At 53.2% G+C, this 27897-nt stretch overlaps 2 protein-coding genes across 13 annotated transcripts; one reads left to right on the forward strand and one right to left on the reverse strand.

Annotated features, from left to right (window-relative positions):
- Positions 1-201: 201 nt before the first annotated feature.
- On the reverse strand, positions 202-9705 carry SFXN3 (sideroflexin 3). 4 transcript variants are annotated; one of them, XM_079137313.1, is made up of 11 exons: positions 9507-9705; positions 7207-7370; positions 6271-6445; positions 5864-5958; positions 5438-5513; positions 5197-5282; positions 4223-4350; positions 3990-4039; positions 2679-2728; positions 1923-1970; positions 202-1676 (listed from the first exon to the last, which is right to left on the reverse strand). In XM_079137313.1, exons 1-11 carry the CDS (start codon positions 9534-9536, stop codon positions 1580-1582), a joined length of 999 nt encoding a protein of 332 aa, XP_078993439.1. In that variant the 5' UTR covers positions 9537-9705; the 3' UTR covers positions 202-1579. The 4 variants fall into 4 exon arrangements, with proteins under 4 accessions (XP_078993439.1, XP_078993438.1, XP_078993441.1 ...); XM_079137312.1 differs by having other exon boundaries at positions 5864-5962; positions 6275-6445; positions 9507-9704; XM_079137315.1 differs by lacking the exon at positions 9507-9705 and adding an exon at positions 9455-9473 and having other exon boundaries at positions 5864-5962; positions 6275-6445.
- Positions 9706-9810: 105 nt separating this feature from the next.
- PDZD7 (PDZ domain containing 7) lies at positions 9811-27501 on the forward strand. 9 transcript variants are annotated; one of them, XM_079137307.1, is made up of 17 exons: positions 9942-10189; positions 10498-10888; positions 14310-14450; positions 14718-14892; positions 15422-15598; positions 15854-16001; positions 17242-17302; positions 17710-18105; positions 18577-18774; positions 20642-20692; positions 21281-21450; positions 24482-24573; positions 24695-24786; positions 24923-24994; positions 25726-26322; positions 26593-26693; positions 27104-27501. In XM_079137307.1, exons 2-17 carry the CDS (start codon positions 10663-10665, stop codon positions 27485-27487), a joined length of 3081 nt encoding a protein of 1026 aa, XP_078993433.1. In that variant the 5' UTR covers positions 9942-10189; positions 10498-10662; the 3' UTR covers positions 27488-27501. The 9 variants fall into 9 exon arrangements, 4 of the variants coding, with proteins under 4 accessions (XP_078993434.1, XP_078993435.1, XP_078993436.1 ...); XR_013763367.1 differs by lacking the exons at positions 9942-10189; positions 24482-24573; positions 24695-24786; ... (2 more) ...; positions 26593-26693; positions 27104-27501 and adding exons at positions 9811-9892; positions 20254-20348 and having other exon boundaries at positions 20645-20741; positions 21281-21413; XR_013763368.1 differs by lacking the exons at positions 9942-10189; positions 24482-24573; positions 24695-24786; ... (2 more) ...; positions 26593-26693; positions 27104-27501 and adding exons at positions 9811-9892; positions 20254-20348 and having other exon boundaries at positions 18549-18774; positions 20645-20692; positions 21281-21326.
- Positions 27502-27897: the final 396 nt, after the last annotated feature.

Raw genomic sequence — 27897 nt, forward strand, 5'->3', positions numbered from 1 at the left:
ATGTAGGTTTGTGATCAGCACTACTGGCAAAGACAAATATAAAGGTGCTATTGAAAGAACTGATTTTTCAAATCTCAGAGTGCCCTCTACTGGGCGATGAGGATCCCTACAGACAGGTAGGAACCCAGACTTTGGGAGAGAAGGGGAAGCTGAAACTCTTCCTGGGCATTCAGGACATGGAATCAAGTGAAGATCAAGAAGTAGACATATTTGCAGTTTATTGACTAACCATGGTATCGTAGCTGTTATCACCGGGTATGGTGGATTAGAGGGAGAGGGAAAGTGATCTCAGAAGATCCACTGGGACCCTTTTATCCACCCCACCCACTCTTCAGCCAGAGGTCATGGGAATCGGAGTCCAGGTTTAACTCTACTTTCTGAATTCACTGCTACCCATTCCATCCCCAAGCCATCTTCCATTTGGTCCAGACATTGAACCTGGGCCCTTCCTCTTCTTGAATGTGAGGGTAGAAGAAGGGCCAAGCCTCAAGAAAGAGAAGGGCTGAGGGCAGAGCTTAGTAATAGAGCATTTGCTTAGCATGTGTGAGGCCCTGGGCTTGAACCCCAGCACCACAAAAGAAGAGAAGGAAGGAGCCAATGGGGGAGTTATGGTGACTGTCTTACAGGTCCATGGAACACAAAATTCTCTGTCTTTAAATTACAAGCTTCAGGCCTGTGGAGTTTAAGCACCATTCCCATACATGTCCCCTGTGAGCAGGTGTGATGGTAACTCCTAGAGGAGAAGGCTCACTCGGCCCGTGTGGTTTTCCGTTCAGGAGAGGAGTTGGGATTGTCAGATACGCATTTGAGATTATGATGTCAGAGCAAACCAACAAATCCTCAAATTGTGCCTAAAGATGCCCACATGGGAGAAACAAGGGCAGTACAGGACACTGACACTCCTTTGTTCTGGTAAAGAAAAGGAGAGGATGTGGATCTCTTCCAGGAGGTTGGGTATGGTACCAAAGGGACACATAAGTCCCTGCCTCCTGGCTTCAAACATGACTTCCTCTGCTGGCCCAGGTCTTGAGCTAGCTTTGGCAGTTAGGTGCCAGAAATCTGAAGTATTCAGTCCAGTTTGGCCTGCTTGTGTCCCTCAGTCTCTGTCCTGAGATCCCAGGGCTCTTCCTGTGTCCAGAAAGGGTGAGGTGCTGTCAGAAATGACTTGGCCCATGGAACAATTTAGGAAAGGAAAAAAAGTCCCACCTGTAACCTGGCTTGCTGGTAGGTGGACAGGAGGCTGAGGAGGGAAGCCAGATATCAGAACATCCCACGGCAGGATGTCTGCTCTCAGCTTCCAGGACCAAATGTATAATCATATATGTGTATCATGTATGTATGTGTGCAGACACACAAGCACAGGAAGGGAGGGGTCATGTGACCCTGCTCTGAAATCAGAGGAAAGAAAAAGACTTATGGGGGACACTTCCCCCAGCCTAATGAATTGCTGCTCTCAGTGACGGCTCACCTACCATGCCCGCTGCCCAGTACCAGGCTGATGGGCAGCGGCATAGAAGGGAAGGGAGGCACTAAAGCAGCAGCTCAGGGAAGTGAGGTAGAGGACAGAGGCTGACCCTCCTCAAAGCCCCTTGTTGTAGTAAACCACCTCGGTGCCAGGGTTTTGCTCATGGATCTGAGCTCTCAGCTCCGGCTCCAGCCTGTTCACTTGTATGGAGCTGCAACAGAACAGCACAGGACCCAGACCCTCAGGCCCAGAATCACCACCCCTCCTCCTCCCAGGCCCAACTTCCCTCTCCTTCTGCTTCCAGAAGGGATGGCTCACTGTCATTACCCCACCCCCCAAATCAATTGAGTACTTGCCAGACCTCCCAGGAAAACACCAAAGAGCCCCAGGGTCACTTGATCCAGAAATGTGGGGACCTGTTCAGAGATCCCAGCCAAGCCCAGGGGGCAGCACTTACCTTCTCTGGGGGAACAGGGCACAGCACAGGGGAGTGGCAAATATCAGGCTGGGGGAGAAGAGTGTTAGAAAAGTTTGTGAAACTTTGGTCTCAGAGTGCTCCCTTCCTGCACCCTACCTGACGGAGCTAGCCTAGAGGTAGAGATTGGTTGTTTTGGGGTTTTTTTTTTTTTTTTCTGTGCTGGGGATCAAACCCAGGGCCCCATGCATGCTAAGCTGCCCTATACCACTGAGCTACACCTCCAGCCCTCAGAGGAGATATTGATTAAAACCCAAAGAATCTTTTAGGATCATTAAACCCAACCCTGTTATTAGGTTCTGGCTGGGTAAAGTGTTTCCCAAGTATTGATTCAAACCCCTGAGGCCAAAAAATGGCAGAATCAGAAACTAAATGGGCAGGAGACTTCTGGGTGGTACCAGAGGGTATATTTCCATGGTTCTCCCCTGGTAGATAAAGACTGGAACCCCTCAACTGAATCTGACCTTCAAGGACAGGGACCGGGCTGGGGAGATAGCTCAGTTGGTAGAGTGCTTGCCTCACAAGCACAAGGTCCTGGGTTCAATCCCCAGCACCGCAAAAAAAAAAAAAAGGGACAGGACCACCCCTAACACACACACTGCAGTATGCCCTGCAGTGTCCAGGACCAATACCAGAGTGGATGATGCATATAAATGTCTTAAAGGCAATAAATACCTGCCCACATTCACAAGGGAAAGGTGCTCCCATGTGCCCCCAGCTAACTCCTTGTACACTTACCAGAAGCCCACCAGTCCCACCTGCAGGGGTGCCCCCAGCCAGGGGCGGCGCTGTGGGAGACAGACAATGGAATGGCTCATATCCCTTACCCCCTGAACCCCCATCCCATTTTACCCACCAAGGCTCTATCTCATCAACCCTGTCTTTGAACCTTTAGACACATGGCACTTTTCTCTCTTCCAAGCCCATACAGGATTGGAACCTCCAGATGACAACCTTTCCTGCCAGCCAGTCCCATTTCCTGCCATCTCTTCATATATTCTCATCTCTTAGAACCAATTCTCATGGAATCCTTCAACACTAAACTCTTGATTTTCAGAACAGGTTCCACCCCCTACCACACAGTATGCCCTATGGGTGTCCAAGATACATACATACCAGCTGGATAGCTGAGTGATGTCTTTACTTCATACATTTGTTTTCTTTCCTCCCTTCCTCCAGGAGTTGCTTTCAGGAAGCCTCCTCTGAACCTCTACTCACTTCCTCTGATCCCAGGGGCATGCATCTCTCCCTTTACCCACACATCTGCTCGGCAAACGCTCCTTCATTCACTTCAGTCACAGAACCCACTACTGTTCCTCAAATGTGCAATCTTTTTCCTACCTCAGGGCCTTTGCTCTGGCTCTTTTCTCTACCTGAAACATCCTTCTCTGAGCTCTTTGCCTGGCTGTCTCCTTCTCATCCTTTGGGTCTAAGAGACCCTTCTCTGGTGTTTCCTATAAATCATATATCAGAACTCATAATAATAGTTGTTGGTTGCTTCTTTCTTTATTGGTTTCTACACTAGAGCATAAACTTCATGAGGAGAGGGACAATGACCATCTTGTTCCATGCTGGCTCCATAGCTCTAAAACATATCTGATGCATAATCAGTACTCAGTGAATATTTGTGAATAAATAATTCAAGGAAGGAGCCAGATTTTATATTCCTGTGCCTTGCTTCTCTGTTGTGTGTGTGTTGGGGGGGGGTGCAGATAGAGAGTGTGTGTGTTGGTGACATAGCGGGTGACAACATGACTCTATGAAGCATGACTGAGTCATGTCACACACAGTTCATCCCTGTGTGTGACAGGGATGCCTCCAGAGTGACACTAGCTTCTCTTGGGAGAGAAACTATTTCCTTCTTTCCCTAGTCTCCTCTTGTTCCCTCAAGTGTTCCTTCACTACAGCCCAATTCATTCTTGCTGAATGGATGAAGGTTCAGGGCCAAAAGAAGAGGTAGATAGACTTAGGCTCAGGCCAGGCGAGAGAGAGGGGACTGGTCACTTCTCTCAGATACCACCACTTCCAGAATGGGAGTGAGACACCTACCTTTAGGAGGTCTTTCTTCTCTAAAGTATCCATGATCACTGGGGGAATGGCTGAGAGGACAGCAGGGTAGGGAGAGAGGGAGTTAGTGGAGTGACAGTTGGGAACCCAAAAGAAGGGGACCCCCTTCACAGCTCCTCTTACTCTTCCCCGCTGAGTTCCAAATGTCCCCTAAGAACCTCAGCCCCCACTTCTCTCAGAGCTTCCCATGCCTCACCCAGCCACCCCTATCTCACCCATGGCAGGAATCGCCATGCAGATTCTTGATACCACCACCTGGAAAATGCCCTGCTTGGCTGCAGTCACTGAGTGGCCAAGCCTCTGGCCTGCCTCATCAGTCACAGGGATGCCCACCTGCAGCTCCCTAGGAAGAGAAGAGGGCTGCAGTCAGATTGCAGGGCCCAAGTCCCACCTGCAGTGCCTGAATGGGAAGCTGCTTCTCAGAGTCCCCTCAAGTATCCCGACTTAAAGGCTGCTTCTCTGCTGGGCACAGTGGTGTATGCCTGTAATCCCAGCAACTTGACAAGCTGAGGCAGGAGGATCATGAGTTTGAGGCCAGCCTGTGCAACTTACCTGTCTCAGAGAGAGAGAAAAAGACTGGTTCTCCTACCCAAGGATCCCAGGGTATAGAGATTCAGCTTGACATGACTACAGCCATCTTGAATCATAACCACCATGGTTACCCCTGAGTAACCCTGATTGTTTTTTCCTGTACAGTTTCTCAGAATATATAAACAGACAAAACCATTAGAGTAATGTGTGGAGCTTTACTACTTGGACTCTGTTGCTGTCAGTGCTAGAAACATGCTTGATGTCCTTGATAATGGCTTAAGATAAATCAGGTATATTTTGGCTTAGATTAAATCACTTTTGTCCTATTACATATGCCTACTCCAGATCTAAATCATGGGGAAACACTGATATTGCTGCTGCCTAGGACAGTGCTTCTGTCTAGTAAGTCCCCAATAAATTGCACTCTGTACAATCCTGGATCTGTCTGCCTTGTTCCTCAGTCTCACAGCACCTTGGGGCCAGTTCTCCTACATTGGGACTGGGTTGTTCTGGAACACAGCGTCAGACTGAGGTAGGGCCCAGAAGCTCATGTCCAGTGAAGGAGAGAGGTTTGTCCCTATGCTGGTCTGGTCTGCACGACTGGATGGTGCATCAAAGCATGCTGGGCATGTTCGTGCCAGGAGTCAGGTCTACTCACCTCTGCCTCATCAGTGGGATGTTGATGCAGTTGGCAGCAGCCACAGCTGCAAAGGGCACAAATCTGCCAACCAAGGGAGGCAGGTGCTGGTGGGGTGGAAAGGAGTTTTTTAGTGGCTCATGGAGTGGGAAGGGACTCTTGGGGGAGAGATGGGAGCCTGTAGGTCAGGAATGGATGGTAATGGGAAAAAGGAAGGTAGATAAAGGATGAATGGGGAGCCTAGTGGAGGGGGAGTCTTTACCTTGGTGAGGGATTTGAGTCCCAGAGCTGTGGCCACAGCCCCAGTGGTGGCACTCACATAGGCTGTTCCCAGCTGCCTGTGGATGAAAGAACCAGGTGACAAGGGAGAGTGGAAGAGTCCAGCATATGGCTCTTTCCTTAAGGAAGATGCCAAATCCTTAGTGGATGAGGCTAGGAGGGTGGCCTCATTGCAGAGGAATCCCTGCCCCAGCTCCAGCATAGACTTACCTGGAAGCCCTGCTCCCTCCCTTCAGAGGGGAGCAGGTCCCGAACAGCATACACAAGAGGGCCTCATGCCCTCAGTGAGCCAGGGAGAGTGAGGAATGGCTAGACTGGGAGGAGAGCTGAGCCCCTGGCTGCAGGGCCCAAGGAAAGCACAGTGGGCTGGGAGAAGGCACCACAGTTTTTCCCAGGGACTGGCACTCACTGCACAGTGATGGGAGCATCGCCGCTGCGGTTGGAGTAGTTAACAACAGCATTGAAGGACTGGTTCACCCACTGCCAGAACACCACGGTTGGGGTCTTCCTGAGGGAACAAAGTTAGTACTTACGTCTTCTCCCTCTACGGTGTCCCTCATCCTTGGACCCCTGTAGTGAAATCCCAAAGGTTACTCCCAAGCCCTCAGGAGGATCTAGGCGATGATCCTAGACCCTGGTCTAGTGGACCCACTGTCTCTGGGGTAGGGAGACCTCCGGGGCTGAGTTCTGAGGAATGGGAGGGATTCTAACACAAGCTCCTGCCCACCCACTATTCTCTACCCAAATTGGCCCAGAGAGGAGACACCTACTTATACTCCAGCTTGGATCACTCAGGAAGGGGATATGGGATAAGACTTGCCTGTAGAAGGTAAGCATGCAGCCAGTGATGGTCATGTTCATGGGCACCTGGGCTGACATGCGGCCAATCAGGACCACCTTCTCCCCTGTGTCTGGATGGAAGGCAGAGTCATACACATACTTGGCCTTCCACAGCTGGTCCTCGGTGAGCCCTGGGGTCACTACACCAGCCCTGCAGAAGGTGACAAGGAACCGACAGGCTGTTCTAAGAGGCAGATCTAGCCTCTAAGGTTCTGTTTGCCCTGCTCAGAGAACTCTGGGCAGAGGGCTAGGAACTTTGATCCCCCAATCTCAGAATAAAGGAGCTCCATGACTCGGGAAGAGTCAAAGCTTCCCAGAAGTGGAGGCTCCTGGTTCAATTTCCCTTCTAGCCACACATTTTCTGCTAGGTTATAGGTGAAGGTATTTTTGTGACAAGTCAAAAATGGCTGGGAGCATCACAAGAACTTTTGCTCCTGAGGACAAAAGGGATGCTCTCTTACCTCCTTGGGACTCTACTTTGAGCTAGTCATTCTTGTAGACAGTAGCAGGAAAAGTTCCTACGGTGGTTTGTGAAACATAGAGCAGCCTTCCACTCATAAATATCAATGTCACTTCTTCAACCCAAATACCATAAAGTACTTTAGATTAAAGCTCTGTGCCATAATTGTTTGTGGTGCCAGCAAAAAGAACCAGAGTGAAGGGGTTGTGGAATGGGACAAGGTTACTCTTTTCTTTTAAATGTATTTTTTAGTTTAGATGGACACAATACCTTTATTTAATTTATTTTTATGTGGTGCTGTGCATCAAACCCAGTGCCTCATACATGCTAGGTACCACAGAGCTACAACCCCAGCCCAAGGTTACTCTTAATCTTAGGAAGGCAGGTACAAAATGTACTAGATTAATGGCAGTGAATGACACCCTAAGATTACAGTGTCAGATGGGGGTCACCTGTAGTTCTGCACAATGTTCCGAGAAGCTTCCAGCTGTGCCCCAGACAACAGCAGATTTCGAGGATCAGTAACAGTGAAGAAGTGCCGGGCTCTGCCCAGGAAAGTGCTCTGGTCCCAGCGAGGTTCCTGGATGTTGATATCTAAGGGCAATTCACCCATTTTCTGCAAGACAAGGACAAGGGTCAGAGGACTTCAAGGAGGGAGTCCAAGTGGTTCACCTGGGGAAGCTTTGATGGCTCTGCACTAGTCTCTGAACCTATCACCTTTCCCTTCAAGAGCTGAAGGTGACTCCAGAAATAAGCAAGGGTAGGGGAGGAGTTGTTTCCTAGACAATGTCCTGGCCAGGGACCTACAGCCACTGGAAGAGGGGGAGGAGAAGACCAGAATCAGGAAAATAGGTTTCCATGGGCTCTGGCCTGGCGCAAATTTTCATGAGTAAGGATTTACATGTGTGTGGTTGATGCATGAGCAACAACTAATCCTGTGCAGATACTTGTGAGCTCTGCTTGCACAGAAATGTGTAATATATGCATTACACAGCCATGTCCATGTCAGCTTCAGGCCCCCGCTGCCCTAATACCCAGATACAAACCCCCTCGGCTATTTGGGAAGATGGCAAAGACATCCCACGTTCCAGCCCCTGATTGGAGGACAACCTGGAACAGGGCTTATCTGTTCCAGATCTCAAACAGGGGACTCGATCAGCCATGTGCATTCACATGGGTATGCATATGTTCCCTGTTCAAACCCATTTCCCCCAAGCCACACTGAGTGACCCAATGCTTTCCCTGTTGCCTGACTGGGCAAGACTGGCACAGACACCCATCTGCTTCTCTCGGAACCACCCATCTCCAGAAAGCAGGATTCAGTGGATACCCTGCCACCCAGCACTGAGAGGAAAGCTGGGAGCAGCCATCTGGCCAGGCTAGGCAAAATCCTGCAGAATGACTAATCCCCTCCAACCCCACTTCCTCCCTCAGACAGGCACACCCAACTCTCTCGCACTCACACTCACATACCCACACACAAAGACAGGCACGCCCTACCTAGACATACAAACAAGTTGGACACAATACACCAACCACAAAGACTCTTACACTCACACACACACAGAGCACAGATCCATCAGTTGCAGACGCTCAATGACACTCCTCCCCTCAGCCAACCTCCCCTTGTGCACGGGCTCCACAGAGGCCAAGATACTGAATCCCACAGGACAAAGAGCACGTTTCCAGGCAGGCATCCTTCTCCAACCCCCAGCCTCTACCCTCCACTCTCCTAACTCCCCAGCCTTGCCTAGACAGGGAGCACTCACGCTTTCCGGGGTTGCCTGCCTCTGCAGTTCTCAGACCCGCCTTCCTTTCCGCGCGGCTGCGGCCCTCACAGCCATCAAACCCGACGTCACGCATGACGCTGAGCAACGGGGAGGGGCGGCGGCTCCCCCTGGCTTGTTCGCCTAGCCTGCCCCAAACCTGACAGGCCCTGGGGGCAGTAGATGTCACTTGGGGCTATGCCCCCAGCCCAGGCTGCCAGGACTAGGTCCTACGCGGCCTCCTAGAACGAATCATACTGCAGGGATCAGTTCTGCGCCCCCCCCCCTCCCCAGGCAGAGAGAGGAGAGGAGGAGCCGCATCGCTGCCCGCCTCGCGTGCAATGCTCTGGCGGGCCTCCAGAGGCACCCTGTCCCTGCAGCTGGGGTATGAGTGCACTTGGCGCAGGTGGGTGGTGTGAAGGGGCGGTCTTCTGATGGTGAGCCCGCCCCGAGGGACTCGGGTTACTGATTGTTTACTGGACGGCTGTCTTCGATCGCCTCGGGTGCTGGGCCCCCTGGGGTCCTAGCACGGTACCCACAAGCTCCTCTCTCAGCACCTCGATATTCAGCATCCCTTCACAGCAGAGTTCTTGTCGTGCCGCCCTCTTCTGCTCTCCCTCCCTGACTCCTAACTCCACTGTGCCCCCAGTATCTTTATACCTCCAACCCTCATCCCTGCACCACATATCTTAGCCCAGTCCCTGGGATGTGGATGGCCAGAAGGCTCAGGTAGCCTCTATCTACCTCTAAGGAAATACAGCAAAAGGGTTCTTCCTTCCCATAGTGTTCAGGGACAACTGCCCTGCCCTGCGACCTTTCCAGGGTGGCCTGAGAGACACCTTCTAACATAGAAGGATGCAAGTGACAAAGGCAACCCTCATGCACGCGCGCGCGCACGCACACACACAATTCACCCAGTCACCATACAGCACACCTGCTACACGCCCAGGCGCCAGCCTGCGCCCTAGATCATCGCGGGCTCATACCCTGGCTCTTCCCTGATGACATCCCCCCATGGAGGCCTCAGGAGTGACCACGGAGGGGTGGCATTTCCACGAGCCCGGGATAGCGTGGCCCGGAGAAGACGAGTTCCAGCGGGTGTGGGGCGAGCCGAGAGCCAAGCCCTAGGTGCGCGTGACGGGTTCGGGCAGAGCCCTGTGGCCCCAAACCCAGGTGACAAGCGGCAGACTCTGGCGCCCAAGGGAGGTGCTGGGAGTGAGTGACTGGCGGTCCCACCAGCCAATGGGAGTCCAGGGCCGCGCAGGCCAGCCCTATTCCCGCAGCCCTGCAGGACGTGGGCGGGGTCCCTGGTTGCTGCAGTGGCTGGCGCCTGCGGGTGCTCAAAACCCGCTGCGATCTCACACCCGAGCAGGTGAGGGGGCCAAGCTCGAGAAGTGGGGCCCGGGAGGGCCAGGCCTGGAGTACGGTTTTCGTTCTGGGTGCTAGATCTGCTCTGGGAGACTTGGCCATGGGTTTTTCGCGGAGTATTGTGGGACCCTCGCCAGCAGATCCTCCAACCAAGCGTGGGAGAGGGTCTCGCAGCAGCTTTAGACCCGGAGCAACAACCTGCGGCCAGGGCATCTCCCGGGCCTGGGCCGCAGCTGTCCCAGGTCCTGAAGCCCTGCCCTGAAGGCTGGCCCTTACCCGTATACATAGAAGAGGTATTGCAGTGAGTTGTCCTAACCCTTTGTTTTCCCCACATCGCTGCAAGCCCCAGGGCCCGAAATAATCTCATTTCCCAGCTGAGCGCAGAGATGAGGAGAGTTCCCCACACACCTTTCATATAAATGGCTCCAAAGGTCCGAGATTATGCCTGGTCCTGGCAGACCCCTGGCCCAGGGTGGGAGAGGTGGGGGGCTAGGGAGACTAAGATATGGGAGGGCAAGATGCTCAAACCAGGGGGAGGGATGGCAGTTTGGGGGAAAGTAGGAACAACTGTTCACACCCTCTCACCCAATCTACGCTCTCCCTGCCCAGGTCTGGAACCCACACTCCTGAGAAGTGGTGCAAGTAAAGGAATTCCACCTCTTTGAGACCCCACTCTGCACAGAAGACTCATGGAGCCCAGAGCACTGGGGGTTGGCCTCTGGAGGGTTGGCAGATTCCTTCTAGATCTATAGGGTGCCAGCCCAGTCAGCCACTATGGCACATGGCTTCACAATGGGCTTTGACCCACTGGGTCTAGGAGAACTCAGTGCTAGCTCTCTGAGCTCCCTCTCCTCCCGAGGCCACCTGGGCAGCGACTTGGGCTCCACCGCAACGCGATACCTGTTGAGGAAGCAGCAGCGACTGCTGAATGGGCCCCCCCGTGGAATCCGAGCCTCATCACCCATGGGCCGAGTCATTCTCATCAACTCCCCCATCGAAGGTGGGTGCGGGGCCCAGTCACTAGCTTGGCCTGGGGAAGGCTAGGGTAGAGGACAGTAGGAACTAAGTAGGAGGCAGAGGAGCCAAGATGATTAGGGGGACTCAAGAGATGGGAGTCTTAGGGAAGTGGGGCTCTGAGAACGCATACACTCTTCCTTGCTTACCCTTGCCTATCCTTCAGGCCAATCCTTTAGGGCTCTAGGATTGTAGACCAGTCGGATTTAGAAGGTAGGGACAGGATGGCAGGGAAAGCTGTGTGTAGAGAAGTGAGCAAGGTTAGGTATTGATCAGGTCCCTTCCTCCCATGAACTCTGTTTCTCTCCTGGTCCATTTGTGTGTGCTTTGTGGGGTGAAGTAGGATGGAAAAGGACATCTTCCAGCAAAGAACCAATTGAATGAGAAGCTCTGTGCCTAACTCTGAGGAGTCAATACGTACACAGGCTTCAGGAGCAGAAGGAAAGGCCTGAAGGCAGAGCAGCAAATGTTCATTCAGAAGAGGGTATAGAGAGGAGGGTTGAGGGCCACAGAGGGCGGCCTGGGTCTGGGCCCTAACAGAGGGCATGACCTGAGCTGGTGTAATTGCCGGATGCTGCGTCATTGCACACCAATTCTGCCCTGATTAGGTCCTGTGGAGGACCTAGGGAGTTGAGCCTCAATTCCAGAAACGTACATTGTAGCAGGACTTAGAGACAAAGCAACAAGAACAACAGGTGGTAGGGTGCAGCTATCACCCACAAAGGTTGGAGTGAAAAGCATGAAGCATGTGGGTCAGGCCCTTTGGAGAGTGCCTGGTTGCAATGACAGATGTGAGGCGGCAAAGATCTGGTGGATGCGACAGGACCTTGACTGCCAGGCGGGGAGCAGGGCCCTCTGGGCCTGGGCTTTCTGTGGGCAGGACCAGATAAATATCTCCAGCTCCTCTCCTCTTTCTTAGCCAGCAACACTCCCCTGACTGGATCCCAGACTGGACTTCTCAGTCCTTGCTCCTCTCCTCTGACCCAGCTGGGCACCTCTGCCCCACTCCCCAGCACATTCACACCATTACCCACCACAGTGTGCCTCACCTTCAGGTGAGCAGCAGGGCACTGCTGAGGGTCACCACTGTCATTCTGGTCATGGAGCAGAAGTCCCCAGAGGAGCTAGGAGATGTGTGAGGGGGGAGGCCCTGCAGCACTGCCCTTATGGTTGCCACTCTGCTAAAACAACTGTGCCGCCAGCAGGTGGCACAAACTGTGCAGCCAGCAGGTGGCACAAGCCCGTAATCCCAGCTACTTGGAGGCTGAGGCAGGAGGCTCACAAGAGTCCAGTCTGGCAATTCAGTTTATATTTTGAGACCCTGTCTTAAAATTTAAAAAATTAAAAAGGACTAGCCTAGTGGTAGAACCTTACACCCTGGGTTTAATGCCCTACACACACACACACACACACACACACACACACACACACACACACATAATCACTGGGCCTCACTCCTGAGTTTCTGGTTCTGGGTCTGTGGCAAAGCCCAGGAAATTCACCTTTTTAAATATGTTCACAAGTGACACTGATGCTGCCGGTCCCACCACATCCTGGGAACCTCTGTGATAGGGACCAACTGGGAGGAGGGCTAGGAGTCCAGGAAGGCTGCCCTGAGAAAGTGGTGTCTAAGGAGGGAGGGAATGAAGAAGGGAACTGGCCTATGCAGGTCGAGGCAAGGGTATTGTAGGCAGAGGGGACACGAAAAGGGTGGGCTTCCAAGAGTAACAGGAAGGAGGTCAGTGTGGCCAAAGTTCAGTGAGGGAGAGAGGCCAGAGGTGGGCAGAGGAAGCCTGTGAGTGACATTGCTGGGCCCAGGGAGGAGTCTGGAGTTCCTCTAAAAGCTAGAAGAGGGGCAGGAGTCGACATTTTTCATCAGGGGAAAGGCATGCCCTAGTACAAATGCAGGCTCTGGCCACTGTGGAGAGGATGGAAAGGGCAAGACCAGAAGGGCCCAGATGGAATTCCTGGAGGGTGGGTTGGTGACCAGGGCTAGGGAAGGAGAATGAGAGAGTTCCATCCTCAGAGAATTCAACTTCTGGGCTCAAACTTCAGGCCCTAGGGGGCCCCAGGAAGGGACTGAAGAGGAAGTGTGCTGGGGCTGGGCGCAAAAGACTCCTGGGTGGAGGCTGAAGTGTCCTGTGACTATAGTCTACTGGGAAACCCCACAATCACCCAGATCTCTGTCCTGCACTGTCCCTGCTCAGGCTGCCCTTGGGGACATCTGTCTAATGTCTGAGCTGGCCATGCACTGTAACCTGATTTCTGTTAGATCAAATTGAAGTGTGTGTGTGTGTGTGTGTGTGTGTGTGTGTGATTTTTCCCTCTCAAATACCTCTGGGTAAGCCTTTCCTGAGAAGAAATCTCTTCTCACTTGGGACCCAACTTATCCTTAGGTTTTCTTGCTTTTCTCTTCCCAGAAGTTGTCCTCAGGTCCTGCCTCTGAGCCTGGCTTGCTCCAATCCCTCTTCAATGCTTCCTTTCCTTCCATGCATTCAAATCCCATCCATCAGTCCTCTAAGAAGACTCCCCTTATAACTCAGGCCCCAGGACACCCCCACACCTTCTGACTTACCCCAGCACTGGACAGAGAAGGTAGCTCTGGGCACACCATGCAGCATGGTGCTGTTTGGGGTTTCTCCCCTCAGGTAGCCAGGTAGTTAGTTCCTCCATGCTTATCCCAGAAGCATAGGGTCTACAAGATGGAAGTGGCCTCAGCACTCCTTCTGAAACATCCCAGTCCGGGATTTACCAGGTCTGAGCTTGCATACCATTTGCGATCTGTCCCAGGAAACCCATTCCATTTCTGGCAGCCACATGTTTCTGAAAGGTTTTCCTTACACAATATGTCTCCATCTAACTCTACCACATGGGCTTGGTTCTGCCCTCTGGGTTCCACAGACAAAAATATCTAATGCCTTCTGGAGGATAGCTCTACAGCTATTTGAAGTTACAGCTGATCCACTTGTTTCTGTTGCAAGCAGAAGAGCCCAGCCTCCCTAAACTGTGCCCCAAAGAATGGAATTTGAACCTTCTTTTCTGTCTATCTGGCCCTCAGAGTGGCAACAGTTTTAGGAATGTGGGCACAGGAGGCTCAGTAAGCATTATACACACACACAGACACACACACATGCACACACACACACACACACACACACAGAGCACACAAAGGAGCAGAGTCCTGTCCTGCTGTTCTCACCTGCTCCCACCTCCCACACGCTCCATGGCCCAGGGTCAAAATCACCCAAAGGGGACTTGGAAATTGACCCCCTCCCCATTTAGGGCCTTCAGTACCTATGTGGCTCTGCCCAGCAATCCACTTTGTGCAGGACCCAAATTGGGGAACCCAGGGGTCCTCTGTGCCCAAAAGAAACATGGGAATCTTGCCTGTGTCCCCATCCCCACAGCCAACAGTGATGAAAGTGACATCATCCATGCAGTCCATGTGCAGAAGAGCCCAGCAGGGAGGCTGGGTTTCAGTGTGCGGGGAGGCTCCGAGCATGGCCTGGGCATCTTTGTCAGCAAAGTGGAGGAGGGGAGCAGTGCAGGTGAGCAGCCCCGGAAGCTGCTGGCTTAGGGGGAGGCAGGGGATGCTATGGTCAGCAATGAGGGAAAGTCCTCAGCTCTGAAGGGCTGGATCTCATGGGAGATGAGGCGGGCCCTCCCTTGGGCAGAGTGGATCAAGGGACAGAGATTCCTTAATAGGCAATACTCAGAGCCTACTCTGAGGATCTGCACTTTGAGGGAGGAAGCTCCGTGCCCCAGGGAACTCTGTCTGGTGGGGAGGTCAGCCCCCTCCCGACTCCCTGGTGCAGAGCGCGCTGGCCTGTGCGTCGGGGACAAGATCACAGAGGTGAACGGACTGAGCCTGGAGAGCACCACGATGGGCAGCGCCGTGAAGGTGCTGACAGGCAGCAGCCGCCTGCACATGATGGTACGGCGCATGGGCCGGGTGCCGGGCATCAAATTCTCCAAGGAGAAAACCACGTGGTGAGCAGCCCCAGCGCTCCCAAACCCCACCACCCCTGAGCAGGAGACGCCAGAAACACTCCAATTCCCGGGCAATCCAATAGACTGAGTCTCCCTCCCTGCCCTACTTCAATGGCACTGCTGTCCAACACCAAGGCCCTGTTCCCTCATTGCTGCTGCTGTGAAACTAGGGCACAGTATCAGCACCTCCCCTACAGGGGCATTGGAAGGAGTAGAAATAGGGCCCTGGCACTGGGGGTGTGGTTTAACGTAGAGTGCACGCTCAGTGAGCTCGAGGCCCTGGGTTCCATCTCCAGCACCAAGAAAAAAAGAAATAAGAAATGGGGCCCTGCATATTGCAGCTGTTCAATAAAGAGGTGATTAGGATGGCCCCCCAGATTCAACACAACTATGTCCCACTGAGGATCCTAGGCCTGGGATGTCCCCGGGAGGCAGCCTCCCTTTCCCATGCAGCTATTAGGGCTGCTGGAGGGGAGATGGGTGGTGGCGGCTGGGGACCCCACCTGAGGGCCCCTTGCTGTTGTCCCAGGGTGGACGTTGTGAACCGGAGGCTGGTGGTGGAGAAGTGCAGTTCCACTCCGTCCAACAGCAGCTCGGAGGATGGCGCAAGGCGCATAGTCCACCTGTACACGACCTCGGATGACTTCTGCTTGGGCTTCAACATCCGAGGGGGCAAGGAGTTTGGTCTGGGCATCTATGTGTCCAAGTGAGGACAGGGACAGGGTTGAAATGGAGTAACTAGAGGTTGGGCTGGGAATGGGACTGGGGATGGCCTGCAAATGAGGCCTGATCAACTACATGTCCAAATGAGGGCCCAGGTCAGGGGCGGACCTGATGGGGGATGAGGTTACCAGGAGGTCACCAGGAGGAGGGATGAGGTCCCATATCCAAGTGAAAGGTGACTAAATCGGGGTGAGGGAGACAGACCAGAGTCTCATCAACTGACACCTGTCTGACCCAGAGTGGACCATGGTGGGCTGGCCGAGGAGAATGGCATCAAGGTGGGGGACCAGGTCTTGGCCGCCAATGGTGTCAGGTTCGACGACATCAGCCACAGCCAGGCCGTGGAGGTGCTGAAAGGCCAAACGCACATCATGTTGACCATCAAGGTGGGCAGGACTCTGGGAGTCAGGGAGAAGCCAGAGTAGTGGAAGTACTTCCCAGACTACCCTAGTTCTTAATTGTGCTCCTTGCTTTCCCCATATGACATTTCCATGGCCACATGTAAGGGAGAGAAGGTATTGTTCGAATTCCCCTTTTGAAAAAGAAGAAACTGAGGCTTGGAGAGGCATAGTCAGTGATTGTGCTGGTCAGTAGCCTAGCCTGGCTCCAGTCCTGCTCCCAGGATTCCTAAAGCAGCACCCTTTCTTCTGAATGGTGGAGGCCTAGGGTTGAAGGAGCAAATGTCCTGCCCACAAGGGTGGAGTGGTAGCTGTGGCTTTGGGCAAAGTCCTGGTGGTATGTACCCTCAGGCCACAGGGCAGGGAGCCCTAGGCTGGGGCCAGAGATCAGATTTCAGGGGAGGCAGCTGGATTCATTATTCATGTAGGTCTCACGCTTGCCTGAGGATCAGGTCCTTCTCACTCTGCAGGAGGGATGCCTCACTCTCCCCTGATGCCAACTGGTGGCCCCTACTCTGCCTTCTCCTTCATCACCGGGTCTTGCCCATCTCAACATTCAGTGCTTCCTCCACCCCCACCATTTCCCATCTCTCCCACATCCCATTTCTCCCTTTCCTTCCTCGAATTCTCCCAGACCCCCTCCTCACTCCTGCTCTGTCCATTATTCATTCGTTTAACAATAATTTTGAGGGCTGGGGTTATACTCAGTGGTACAGTTCTTCCCTAGCAGGATCAAGGTCCTGGATACAATTCCCAGCACTGCATAAAACAAAAATGAAACACAATAGTTTTGAGCACCTACTGTGTGCTGGATGCTATGCCAGGTACTGGGGCTTCAGCAATGAACAGGACAGACAAGGTCTCTGTTCCTGGGGGGAAACTAACAAACCAGATGCTTGTAGACTGTGACAAATGCCACCAGGAAATTAACAGAGAGGCGGAATGGAGTAATTTAGGAAGATCCCTATAACCAGGGGACATCAGGGTAGGCCTCTCTGAGGAAGTGACAAAGAACAAGAGTGAGCTGAAGGAAGAGAATACAGGCAGAAGGAAGGGCAGATGCAAAGACCCTGCAGTACAAGGGAACTTGGCATGCTTAGAAATGAAGTGGCCAATGTGATTAGAGCAGGGGATTCAGAGGGGAAAAATGGAAAGTAAAATTTACTCCTGTCCCATTTCTTACCTTCCCTTCTCACCTGCTCCTCCTTACCCACTGTGACCTCCCCAGGAGACAGGCCGGTACCCTGCCTACAAGGAGATGGTTTCTGAGTACTGTTGGCTGGACCGACGTAAGTGGCTTAAGTCCCCAAAGTTGGAGGGAATGGGCTAAGGCCTAAGGGTGGGGCCAGGATTTCTAAAGAAGGAAAGGACAGGGACCAAGATCCACTCAGGACCCTCACATTGCCTAGAGCTGTTTCTGCTTCTTGGACCCTCCACTGAGGTCTTGCAGATTCAATTCCAGGCTCTACCACGGCCCTGAGCCCCAGAGAGTGAATAGAGAAGTGCTTTGCCTGACGTTTCTCACAAGCCAGAGGCAAGACTGCAGAGTTGCCGGTGGCTTTAACCTTGGCGGCTGCCTGACCTTCCTTCCTCTACCCGCAAGCCCCAGGGTGATCTGCAAGCCTCGCAGAGTGCTGGGTAAACCAGTCATGTGCCCAGGTGCTGCAGGTGCCCCTGCCTTGCCATCTCCCTGCAGTGAGCAATGGGGTGCTGCAGCAGCTGTCACCTGCCTCTGAGAGCAGCTCCAGTGTCTCCTCATGTGCCTCCAGCGCCCCCTATAGCTCGGGCTCCCTGCCCTCCGACCGCATGGATGTCTGCCTGGGGCCTGATGACCTGGGCAGCCATGGACCAGGTTGGGGACGGGCAGACACGGCCATGCAGACAGAGCCTGATGTGGGGGGCTGTGTGGAGACTTGGTGCAGCGTGCGGCCGACAGTCATCCTCAGGGACACAGCCATCCGCTCCGATGGACCCCCTCCTGCCCGCCGCCTTGACTCTGCCCTCTCAGAGTCCCCCAAGACTGCTCTGCTGCTGGCCCTCAGCCGACCCCGGCCCCCCATCACACGCTCCCAGAGCCACCTGACTCTATGGGGTACGTGGGGGATGGGAGGCCGTTTCTTTCTCTATAGCCCCTGGTCCAAAACCTGCCTCATACTCTGTCCCAGGCCCCACGCCTCTTTTTGCCTCAGATCTTGACCCAGGCTCAGCTCCAAAACATACTCAGACCCTGCTCTAGGCTCCATTTTAAACCAGCCCTGGGCCCCAAACCCGCCCTCAGTCCTAGCCCCAGCTTTGATCCCCAAACCAGCCCTAACCCCTGTCCTTTCAATTTGGAGTACCCAGTCCTGTTTCCCTAAGCCCCAGATTCCTCACATAGCTGCACTTGTGTGATGCAGGAGGGGTGGAAACTGCAGGAGGACCCCAAACCTTTCCCACCCTACACGGCTGCAGACCTGTCTGCCACCCCCACTCTCCCTTTTCTCTGCCCCTTCCCACACCCCTGCCCCTCGTCCTTCCCTTCTGCCCACCCTCCAGCCCCCCGGGTGCTCCCTCGTGTCTGCAGAGGAGAAGAAACAGCGGAAGAAGGAGAAGTCGGGGTCCCCTGGGGAGAAGGGGGCCCTGCAGCGCTCCAAGACTCTGATGAACCTCTTCTTCAAGGGAGGGCGGCAGGGGCGGCTTGCAGGGGATGGGCCCAGAGAAACCTGGACACTGGACAGCAGGAGCCCAGCCAAAGTCCGCCCTCACCTGGACCTGGAGAAAGGTAGGTGCTGGATTGGTCCGACAGGGAAGATGGGGCAAAGTCCAGCAGCTGGGGCCTCTGGCATACCACGTCACCATTCAATCTGGAGAGCCTCAGTGTCCTCATAGTTAAATGGGAGTAATAATACCTGTTTCTTCAGAGTACCAGGGAGTAAGTGAATTAGTGAACCTAAATCACTTCCTACATTGTCTGGCACACAGAAGGTGCTCAGAAAATGTGGTAGTCGTTGTCATCTTGCCCTACCTCCCATTTTAAAGAAAGGGAAAATTACAGAGTCACAACACAGCAAGGAAGCTCTTGGTGGTGGCAGTAGTGGGACTTGCTTTGCCAGGCATCTGGCTTCTCAGGCCCAATCCAATTCTAGAACCATCCTTGAGCAAGACCATTTCTAGATCAGGGCCTAGGCAGAAGGGCTAGCTCAGGCTGAACTCACCCGGGCTTCCTAAGGACACTCCTAAGAGGGCTGTTCTCCCTGGTAAGGCCCAGAGATCATACCAAAAGTGATGAGTTAAGACTCTTAGAGTTGTATCTGACAGAAACTCAGCCCAAACTAGCTTTAAAAATCACCTCTTGCCAGGTGTGGTGGTGCATGCCTGTCATCCCAGTGACTCAGGAAGCTGAGACAGGAAGACTGCAAACTTGAGGCCAGCCTCAGCAACTTAGCAAGACCCTAAGCAACTTACCGAGGTCCTGTTTCAAAAGAAAAAATAGAAAGAAAGAAAGAAAAAAGGCACCTCTTGGCAGACTTGGTGATGCACACCTGTAATCCCAGCTGAGACAGGAGGATCATAAGTTTGAGGCCTGCCCAGTAATTCAGCAAGGCCATAAGCAGATTTTTTATTTAAAAAATAAAAAAGGGCTGAGGATGTGGCTCCCGGGCTAATCGCCTCTGGGTACAATCCCTGGTACCAAAAACAAAAACAAACGCAAAAAAATAAACCCACCTCTTAGCTCACTACTAACTTAATCAGGTTTAAAGGTCTGAACAATGTCACCACATGTGTCCCCCTCCACCTTTTGGTTTCATTTTCTGGTGGGTCGGTTTAGCAGACTTCACTGATTTGGAGGTAAGATGGCCGCTATTGTTTCACAACCCCCAGGGAGAAGGAGTTTCTCCTGTGGTAGTTCCAGCTAAGTCTCACAAACATGCCTCTCATCCCCACTGGGGTCACACCATGCTAAACAAACCACTGTGATGTGGGAGACAAAGTGCTTTTGCTGGCCAGCCTGGGCCACATGCCCACCAGAGAGCATGGGCTGAGAATGTGGGCAGCTGGGTCCCCAGGAGACAATCAGTGTGAAGTTTCCAGAAAGGGGAGTGGATGTTGGGTAGGTGAAAACAATCAGAGGAAGAGGAGCTGGATGCTGCCCCACCCTGGGGTTGGATGTTCTGGGGTCTCAAAGTGACAATCCAATGGGAGAGACCTCCCTGCAAATTAGGGCCAGCCCCCACTCCTTCGTCTCTCTCTCTTCCCACAGCTCAGAACACTGTTCTCTCCTGGTTCTCAGCTCACCTCTCTGGTCACTCTACTCTGTCCTTTGAAGGCTCCTCTTTTCCCTTCTGTCCCTTGAAGGTAGGTACCCCAGGCTCTGCCCTTGGGGTTCTTTCCTCTTTCTTTCAAAAGAATCTCCCTGAACAGCACTCACACTGAATTCCCTCTTGATCCAAAGTCTTCACCAATTCCCTGTTGCCTAAGAGTGAAGTCCCTAGCTACGCACGACCTTCAAGTCCCCCGGGTCCAAGTCTCTTGTCTCCCTATTCAACCTACTTGCAGCCTGAACTCTTCCTTTCTGTCAGTCTGAGTCCCCCAGCCCCTGTCTCTAATTGGGGACCCAGAGCCTGCCTGAATCTTTTTCTTCTTCACAGCAGGGGGCGTTGGGCCTGTACAGAAGTTTGTCACCTGGAGACTGAGACGTGGTAATTCATCCATCTCTTTCCCAAGGCCTGGTCAATAGTAGAGTAGCAGGTGAGGGTGCAAGTGGGACCAGTTTGGTGGCTTTGGACTAAACTCTATTGGGGTCAATCAGGTAAAGAGGTACATATTGGGAGCAGTTCAAAGAATTGGACTAAGCTTACTTATCGTTCCCAACTAGGAAAGATAGGGCTGCAGAGAGATAAGGGGGTACATTTTGAGGGTTTGTGTTTAGTTTCCCAAAGACATATTTGGGGTCAATAAGAAAGCCTGTGATAGGACTTCCAATGGGAACCAGACTGGTATGACAGTGTATTTTTACAGAAGTCCCTGGGACAAGACTCCATTAAGGAATAGACTGGTGTAGGGTGTGTCTGGGGACTAGCGGGAGTAGGGTTGGTACTCCACTGGTGGGCAAGTTGCTGTGGAAGGGCATACTGGGGAGTAGGTGGGCTAGATTAGAGTTTCGTGCTAGGTACCTGGGCTTCTCAGCTGGCCTATTTTTCAGGCCTGACCCTTGCTAGGGAAGCCCTGCCCCACCCACCCCAACAGCTCCTGTTCCTCCATCACACCTTTTTGCCCCTGCCCTGCAGACCGGGAGAGGGCCCAGGCCCTGATTTCTGCCAGATCGGGGAGCCCCTCCAGCCAGCTGCCCAATGAGCAGGTGCAGGCCTGGGAGAGCCGGCGACCCCTCATTCAGGACCTGGCCCGGCGGCTGCTGACAGATGATGAGGTGCTGGCGGTCACTCGTCACTGCTCCCGGGTAAGTCCCCTCCCATTCCATAGCCCTGGCCCACAGCGGCTCACTCACCTAGCCCCTTATTCATCAGGCCACTATCCACTGACCAGTATCTGGGCTTGATTCTGAGAGGCCAGCAGTCAGTAAAAGAAAAATACATTCTCTCTCTCACACATGTGTGCGCGCATGTGCGCACACACACACACACACACACACACACACACACACACACACACACAATCTCACAGGAAAGGGAGCTAGACAATAACTAGATCCTAAACACCCCTAGTATCAAATCACTCAAGATTCTGTGAAGGAAAAGAATATGAAAGATAACCCTGGTGATATATACTAGGTGGCGTGGTCTAGGAAGGACTCTCTGAGGGGGTGACTTTCAAGCTGAGAAGAGAGAAGGCAGATGGGTGATGAGTGTGTGAAAAGGAGTCCCTTAGAGTCCCTCTAAGCCTCCATCCAGCCTTATCCCCCTTGTCTCCTTTTATTCCTGGGGCAGTCAGTAGATCCAGCCAAGTCCACTTCTGTTACCCAAGTAACTAAGTTACTTACTTACCCAAGTAAGCAATCTTCCACTATTATTCTGTTCCCTCCTAGTTCAAACAGAGCCAAAGGACCCTAAGGCAGGGTGGGCGTCAGTTCTTGAGGAGTCCCTAAAACCTGAATGTTGGGGAGATTGTGTGGGTGCAGCTTACCCCCCTAGGAAGACCAGAAGATTCTGTCCTATCCTTCTATCTCAGGAAACCCTGGAATTCTGTGGGTTCTGTACAGCTTGTGCAAGCTGAGGGGTTTCAGAAAGCCATGTGTGGGGGCTGGGGAGATAGCTCAGTCCGTAGAGTGCTTGACTTGTAAGCATAAGGCCCTGGGTTCAATCCCCAGCACCAAAAAAAAAAAAAAAAAAAAAAAAAAAAGCCCATTCAGAAAGTCATGTGTGGATTCCTCCACCCTCACATTGCTCAGGCTGATGTTGTGTATCAGTGCGATGTGTGCATTGGCATGTCTGTGAGCTACCTGGTTTGTGTCAACATGATTGCATGATTTTATCTATGTTTGGGCTTGTACGTGTTTGGCTAGTGCATATGTGTGTCCAGGTATTATCACCTGGACACTAAGATGTGGTTATTCATGCATCCCCTTACCAAGGTCTGGTCCACAGCAGAGCTGCAGATAGGGGTGCATGTTGGGAGGCAGCTACTGGACTCAGAATTAAACTCAGTGGGTGTCACACTCAGCTCTGAGTGCTAAGTACAGCTGTATGCATCAGCCTCCAGTGAGCTTGCACCTCTGAGATATGACCACTAGGTGGGGCTCTGTACCTGTTTCTTTGGCCAGCACCTTTCCCCCTCATCCCTCCACTGCACAGCTCTCCAGTCAGGACCTCCTCTCACTGTGTCCCCATATCACCTGCAGGCTCTGCATATGTCCCAAACCTGACCCAGTCTCTTCCACCACCCTCTGGGAGGAATCCTGGGCCTCAGGGATTGGTAAAGTTCCTCTAATGCCTGGGCTATAAAGTCCCAAACCTCAGGCCTCCTTTCTCTCTCCTCTCTGAGCCATCTCTCCACAGCCATCAGTCCAAACTACCTCTCCAATCACTCTATGCTTCCCAGGGCACCTCGCCACCACTTATATTTGGCAGAATAGAATATAAATGGCTTATCCTTACGTTCAAAGCCCTCTCCGATGTCACTCCTCATCCTGATAACTTCAGCTTTCCCCTGGTCTTCCTACGGTCACCAGCTTGGCCTGTACAGATGATGAACTAAGCTGCTTCGGGGAGGACTAGTCACAGCACTCACACCTGTGCAGCCCCATGTGGAGGCTCCTCATGGACCCCGTGGCCACACTAAGCCTGTTTACTCATTGTTCCACCTTGCCTTTGGAGAACTTTCCTCCCAAATTTCATACATTTATCTGATCTATCCTTTTAGAGTCTGAGTAAAGGCCACCATCTCCAGGAAGCCCACTCAGATCCTCCGCCTCTTCTGAAGCCCCCTGCCCCACCACCAGGGGTTTATGTTTCACTGCGGAACATGGTTCATTTACCCTTCATTCCACTAGACTGGGTCTCTGAGGATCTGGGACAGGGGTCTTCATGATTGCCCAGTACAGGGTCTGGATGCTGAATGATTTGTGGACATGATGTATGTACACACGTGGCTGTTACTGTGTCATTTGCTTGTCTTTCTTCAGACAAAAAGGAGTGCATTATGATTTGTGTATGTATGAATGCCTGTAACTTTGTGTGTGGGTTAGGGCCACACACGTAGTTTATATTTATTTCCAGCTATTCATGAATGACTCACTCTGACCACCAGAGGATGCACTATCTCTCTATGTCCATAGAAGAGGTTCTCCTAGTGCATGTCCCTGAATCTGTTTCCCTCTCACCACCAGGGGACAGTGTTCTGTCCAAGTAGGGTGGTTCCCAGTGTTCAGTTCTCCTGAGTCTGTGGGGTGTGGCATCCGGGCTGGTGGCATCCAGGCAGTGCCAGGCAGCAGGGTACTGACTGGAGAAGCTTTTTGTAGAGCCACCCCTTCCCCAAGGTCCCCACGCTAGGTCCGAACAAAGGGCCAGGCCCACAGCCCAGTGTTGGGTTCAAATTCTTCCTTTCTGCCTGGAGGAGGGGCTGGGGAGAAGAGCCTGCTCCCTGCTCACTCTTTTCTGCCACCAGAGCAGGCAAGAGCCAGACATCTCTGGTTCCAGTCCCTCCTCATACTTCCTTATCTGTAATGAGCAAAGTCCCTTCTAAGCCTCAGTTTACTCATTCATAAAACAGAAATAGTTAATATCATCTCTCAGGGTGGTTAAATGAGAGGTCATATGTAAAAGGCTTAGAAAAGTATCTGTCACAAAGCTGCCATTTATCAAGGATCTGTTATTATTTCAGGCTTCTACATGGACACTGAGATAAGACCATCCTCTAGACCCTGGAGTGGTGTGAACATTTCCTAAATCATGGAGGGTTGAATGGGTCCCAGGGTCTCTGTGTTTTCCCTGGCCTAGCTCTGAAGTCCCTACCTTTGGTGCCTCTATCTGCAGTATGTGCATGAGGGTGGCGTGGAGGACCTGGTCAGGCCCCTGCTGGCTATTCTGGATAAGCCTGAGAAGCTGCTGCTGCTACGGGACATCAGGTGGAGAGGGGCTTGAGGGGTGGCGTCGGGAGGGAATCCCTGATACCTCGACATCCCGAGGGCTGAAGCTCCTTCCAGTACCTCCGAAAATGAACTCTACTCACCCACATCTCTTCCCCAGGAGTGTGGTGGCCCCCACAGACCTGGGCCGCTTTGACAGTATGGTGATGCCCGTGGAGCTAGAGGCTTTTGAGGCCCTCAAGAGCAGGGCAGGTCAGCAGCGGGGGGCCAGGACTTCAGGATCCTGAGGCCTAGTGGGGGTGGAGGTGGGATCTCACAGTGGAGAGGCCAGCAGAGGTTGCTGAGCCTGGCAGGCCTGCCTTGCCTCTGACGTGTTCTCTCCAACCAGTGAGGCCTCCTGCTTTGAGACCAGCCCGGCAGGACACGCCACCCAAGCGTCATCTCATCACCCCTGTGCCTGGTCAGTTGGAATCACAAAACCCAAGGAGGGGGCACAATCCTGGGAAAATTAGGAGAGAGAAGGGGCCTTCCATCCCTGCCCCCAAATGGGGTTATCATGGCTTAAGGCCCATTAGGTTCCCTGAAGGAAAGCCCTCGTCCATTTTCATCCTATCACTCATTACCTGTACTGTTACTCACTTCATAGCTGCTTTTAAATCCTCTTGCTTTTTAAATCTAGTCTCATTCTATGTGATAATCTTGGGGAAATTATCAGTTTGTTGTGCTAGTCGTATTTTTTATTAGACACACATGAAAGTCGAAATGTAATATGAACCGGGCACAGTGGTGCATGCCTGTAATATTTGGCTTGGGAGGCTGAGGCCGGAGGATCACAAGTTCAAGGTCAGCCTCAGCAACTTAGCAAGGCCCTAAGCAACTCACCAAGACCCTGTCTCAAAATAAAAAATAAAAAGGGCTGGGGATGTGGCTCAGTGGTTAAGCACCCCTGAGTTCAATCTCTAGTACCAAAAAAAAAAAAAAAACAGCATTACAATAGAAAGTGTGACTATAATAGATCATGTTTGTCTCCTGTCCCAGTGGGCAGTGCCTTTACTATGGCTCAGCAGTGGGTCTGAGCAAATGCAGGTCTGGTTCTCATAGGCCACACACAAAGGCAAGGCCCCGGGGCTGGAAAGGTGGTCTGAGCTGGAAGGCCAAGAAGCAACAGCCTGACCTTGGTCTCTTCCCCAGATAGCCGAGGAGGCTTCTACCTGCTGCCTATGAATGGCTTCTCTGAGGAGGAGGATGGGGAGCTGAGGGAGCGGCTGGGGGGCCTCAAGGTCTCCCTGAGTGCCTCGGCTCCCCGCCACCCTCATCAAGGGATCCCCCCTCTCCAAGATGTGCCAGTAGATGCCTTCACACCATGCCGAAGCACATGTACGCCCCCTCTCCCACCACCCCCTGTGGCTCCCCGGCCACCTCGGCCTAACTGGCTGCTGACAGAACCCCCAAGCAGAGAAGGTCCCCAGCAGAGCCAGAGTCAGAGCCAGGGCCCAGCCCAGAGTCGCAGCAGAAGCCACAGCAGGGGTCGAGGCAAGTCCCCTGGGCGTAGGCGCTCCCCTTCTCCAGCAGCCATCCCCACCTCCAATGCAGCCAATGGGCGCTACCACAGGCCTCGAAAGGCCAGGCCCCCTCTGCCACGACCCATGGATGGGCAGGTGGCCAAGGTGGGGGCCAGGCAAGGGCCCTCAGAGAATGGATCTAGCAGGGGAGCTGAGGAGGCAGCCAAGAAGGCCCCCAGTGGGGAGCTGAGGACAGTCACACTTTCTAAGATGAAGCAGTCCTTGGGTGAGTCCAGGGTGGACTGGGCCAGCCGGGTGGACCCCTGAGTTTGGGTGGTTGGTGAGCTTGAATTTTGAGGCCTGGGCCTCAGAAAAAGAACCTGGGGTAAAGGGGGCTCTAGATTTGGGGGAACTGGGATCTGAAGGATTTGGGAGCTGAGACAAGGAATAATAGAACCTGGGGTTTGGGAGAAGTTGGGGGCCCTGGATTTTGGATGGGGCCCCAGGGTTTGGGGGTGTGGCTGTATTCTCACCCAGAGCTTTTGACCCTCTCTAGGCATCAGCATTTCAGGGGGCATCGAGTCCAGGGTGCAGCCTATGGTGAAGATAGAGAAGATCTTCCCAGGGGGAGCCGCCTTCCTCAGCGGAGCCCTGCAGGTGGGTGAAGCACCAGTCCACTCCCAAGGCCCAGAGCTGAAGTCTGGCAGGGTGTGGGGCTGCTACACGTTCACCATTCAGCCAGACGTGTTCAGACCAGGTCGTGGGAGGCAGCTTGAGAGCATGAGGGTCAGGAGAGCAGGCCTAAGGGGAGAATCTGTCCCTCGATGCTAGCCTAGGCCTGAGGACGGCCCATCCTGTTCCACCCTGGGCCTCAGGGACAAAAGGCCATTGTCTGTGCCCCACCCTGCCCCCAACTGCTCCAGGCACAAAAGTCCCATTGTCCATCTTCTGAACCCAGTTGGGGGAGGAGTGTCCTAGCCTGTGGAGGTGAGAGGACACTGCCTTCAGGTTAGATGGTGAGGTGGGAGTGACTAGGGGAGTGCATGACTCTCTGACCTCCATCCCAGGCTGGTTTCGAGCTTGTGGCAGTGGATGGAGAGAGCCTGGAGCAGGTGACCCACCAGCGAGCAGTGGACACCATCCGCAGGGCTTATAGAAACAAGGCTCGGGAACCCATGGAGCTTGTGGTCAGGGTCCCTGGGCCTGGTCAGCTCCCCTTACCTGCTGACCTGTCAGTCCTCACTGATCAGCACCTTCCTCATGATCCTCCCTCTGTCCACCCACCCCTTGATGCTGCTCCAGTTCCCTCCTGCTGGCTCCCAGAACCTCCCATCAGTGCCCTGTCCCTTCCTACAGAGGCCAGACTTCTCCAGAGGACTACTAGCCCAGACCCTTCCCCAACCCTCCAGACTCCTGAGACCAACCCCTCACTCTCCCCAGATTCCCCATGACCCTTTCCAAGGACCTCAGAAGCATCCCGGGCCTGCTTGCTCTGCCCACCAGAGCTCCACAATGCTAACTCTGCACCCTCCCAGCTTGTCAATTAGGCTCTGCCCTTTCCAGATAAACTTGGGGTCCTCGGACAAAGTGCTAACAGGCAGACTGTCACCTGCATGCACTGTCCCCGTAAACTCCCAAGACAGGGAGGGGATTGAAAAACCTAAGGTCTGGAGCCTAGGATCAGTGAGCATTTTCTCATCATGTCCTCCCTCCCCAACTCCCAATTCCCTCAAGAATTGAGGAACAAAAACTGATGAGAGTCCTCAAGGGGTCAATGCATCCACCCCCCAGTTACAAGATGGAAAGCTTTTCCAGTTCCTAAAGCAGAGACACGTCTGTGTTGTGGAACTCCAGGACCTCA

Source organism: Sciurus vulgaris (assembly GCF_902686455.1).
Source record: "Sciurus vulgaris genome assembly, chromosome: 4".
Lineage (NCBI taxonomy): Eukaryota > Metazoa > Chordata > Mammalia > Rodentia > Sciuridae > Sciurus > Sciurus vulgaris.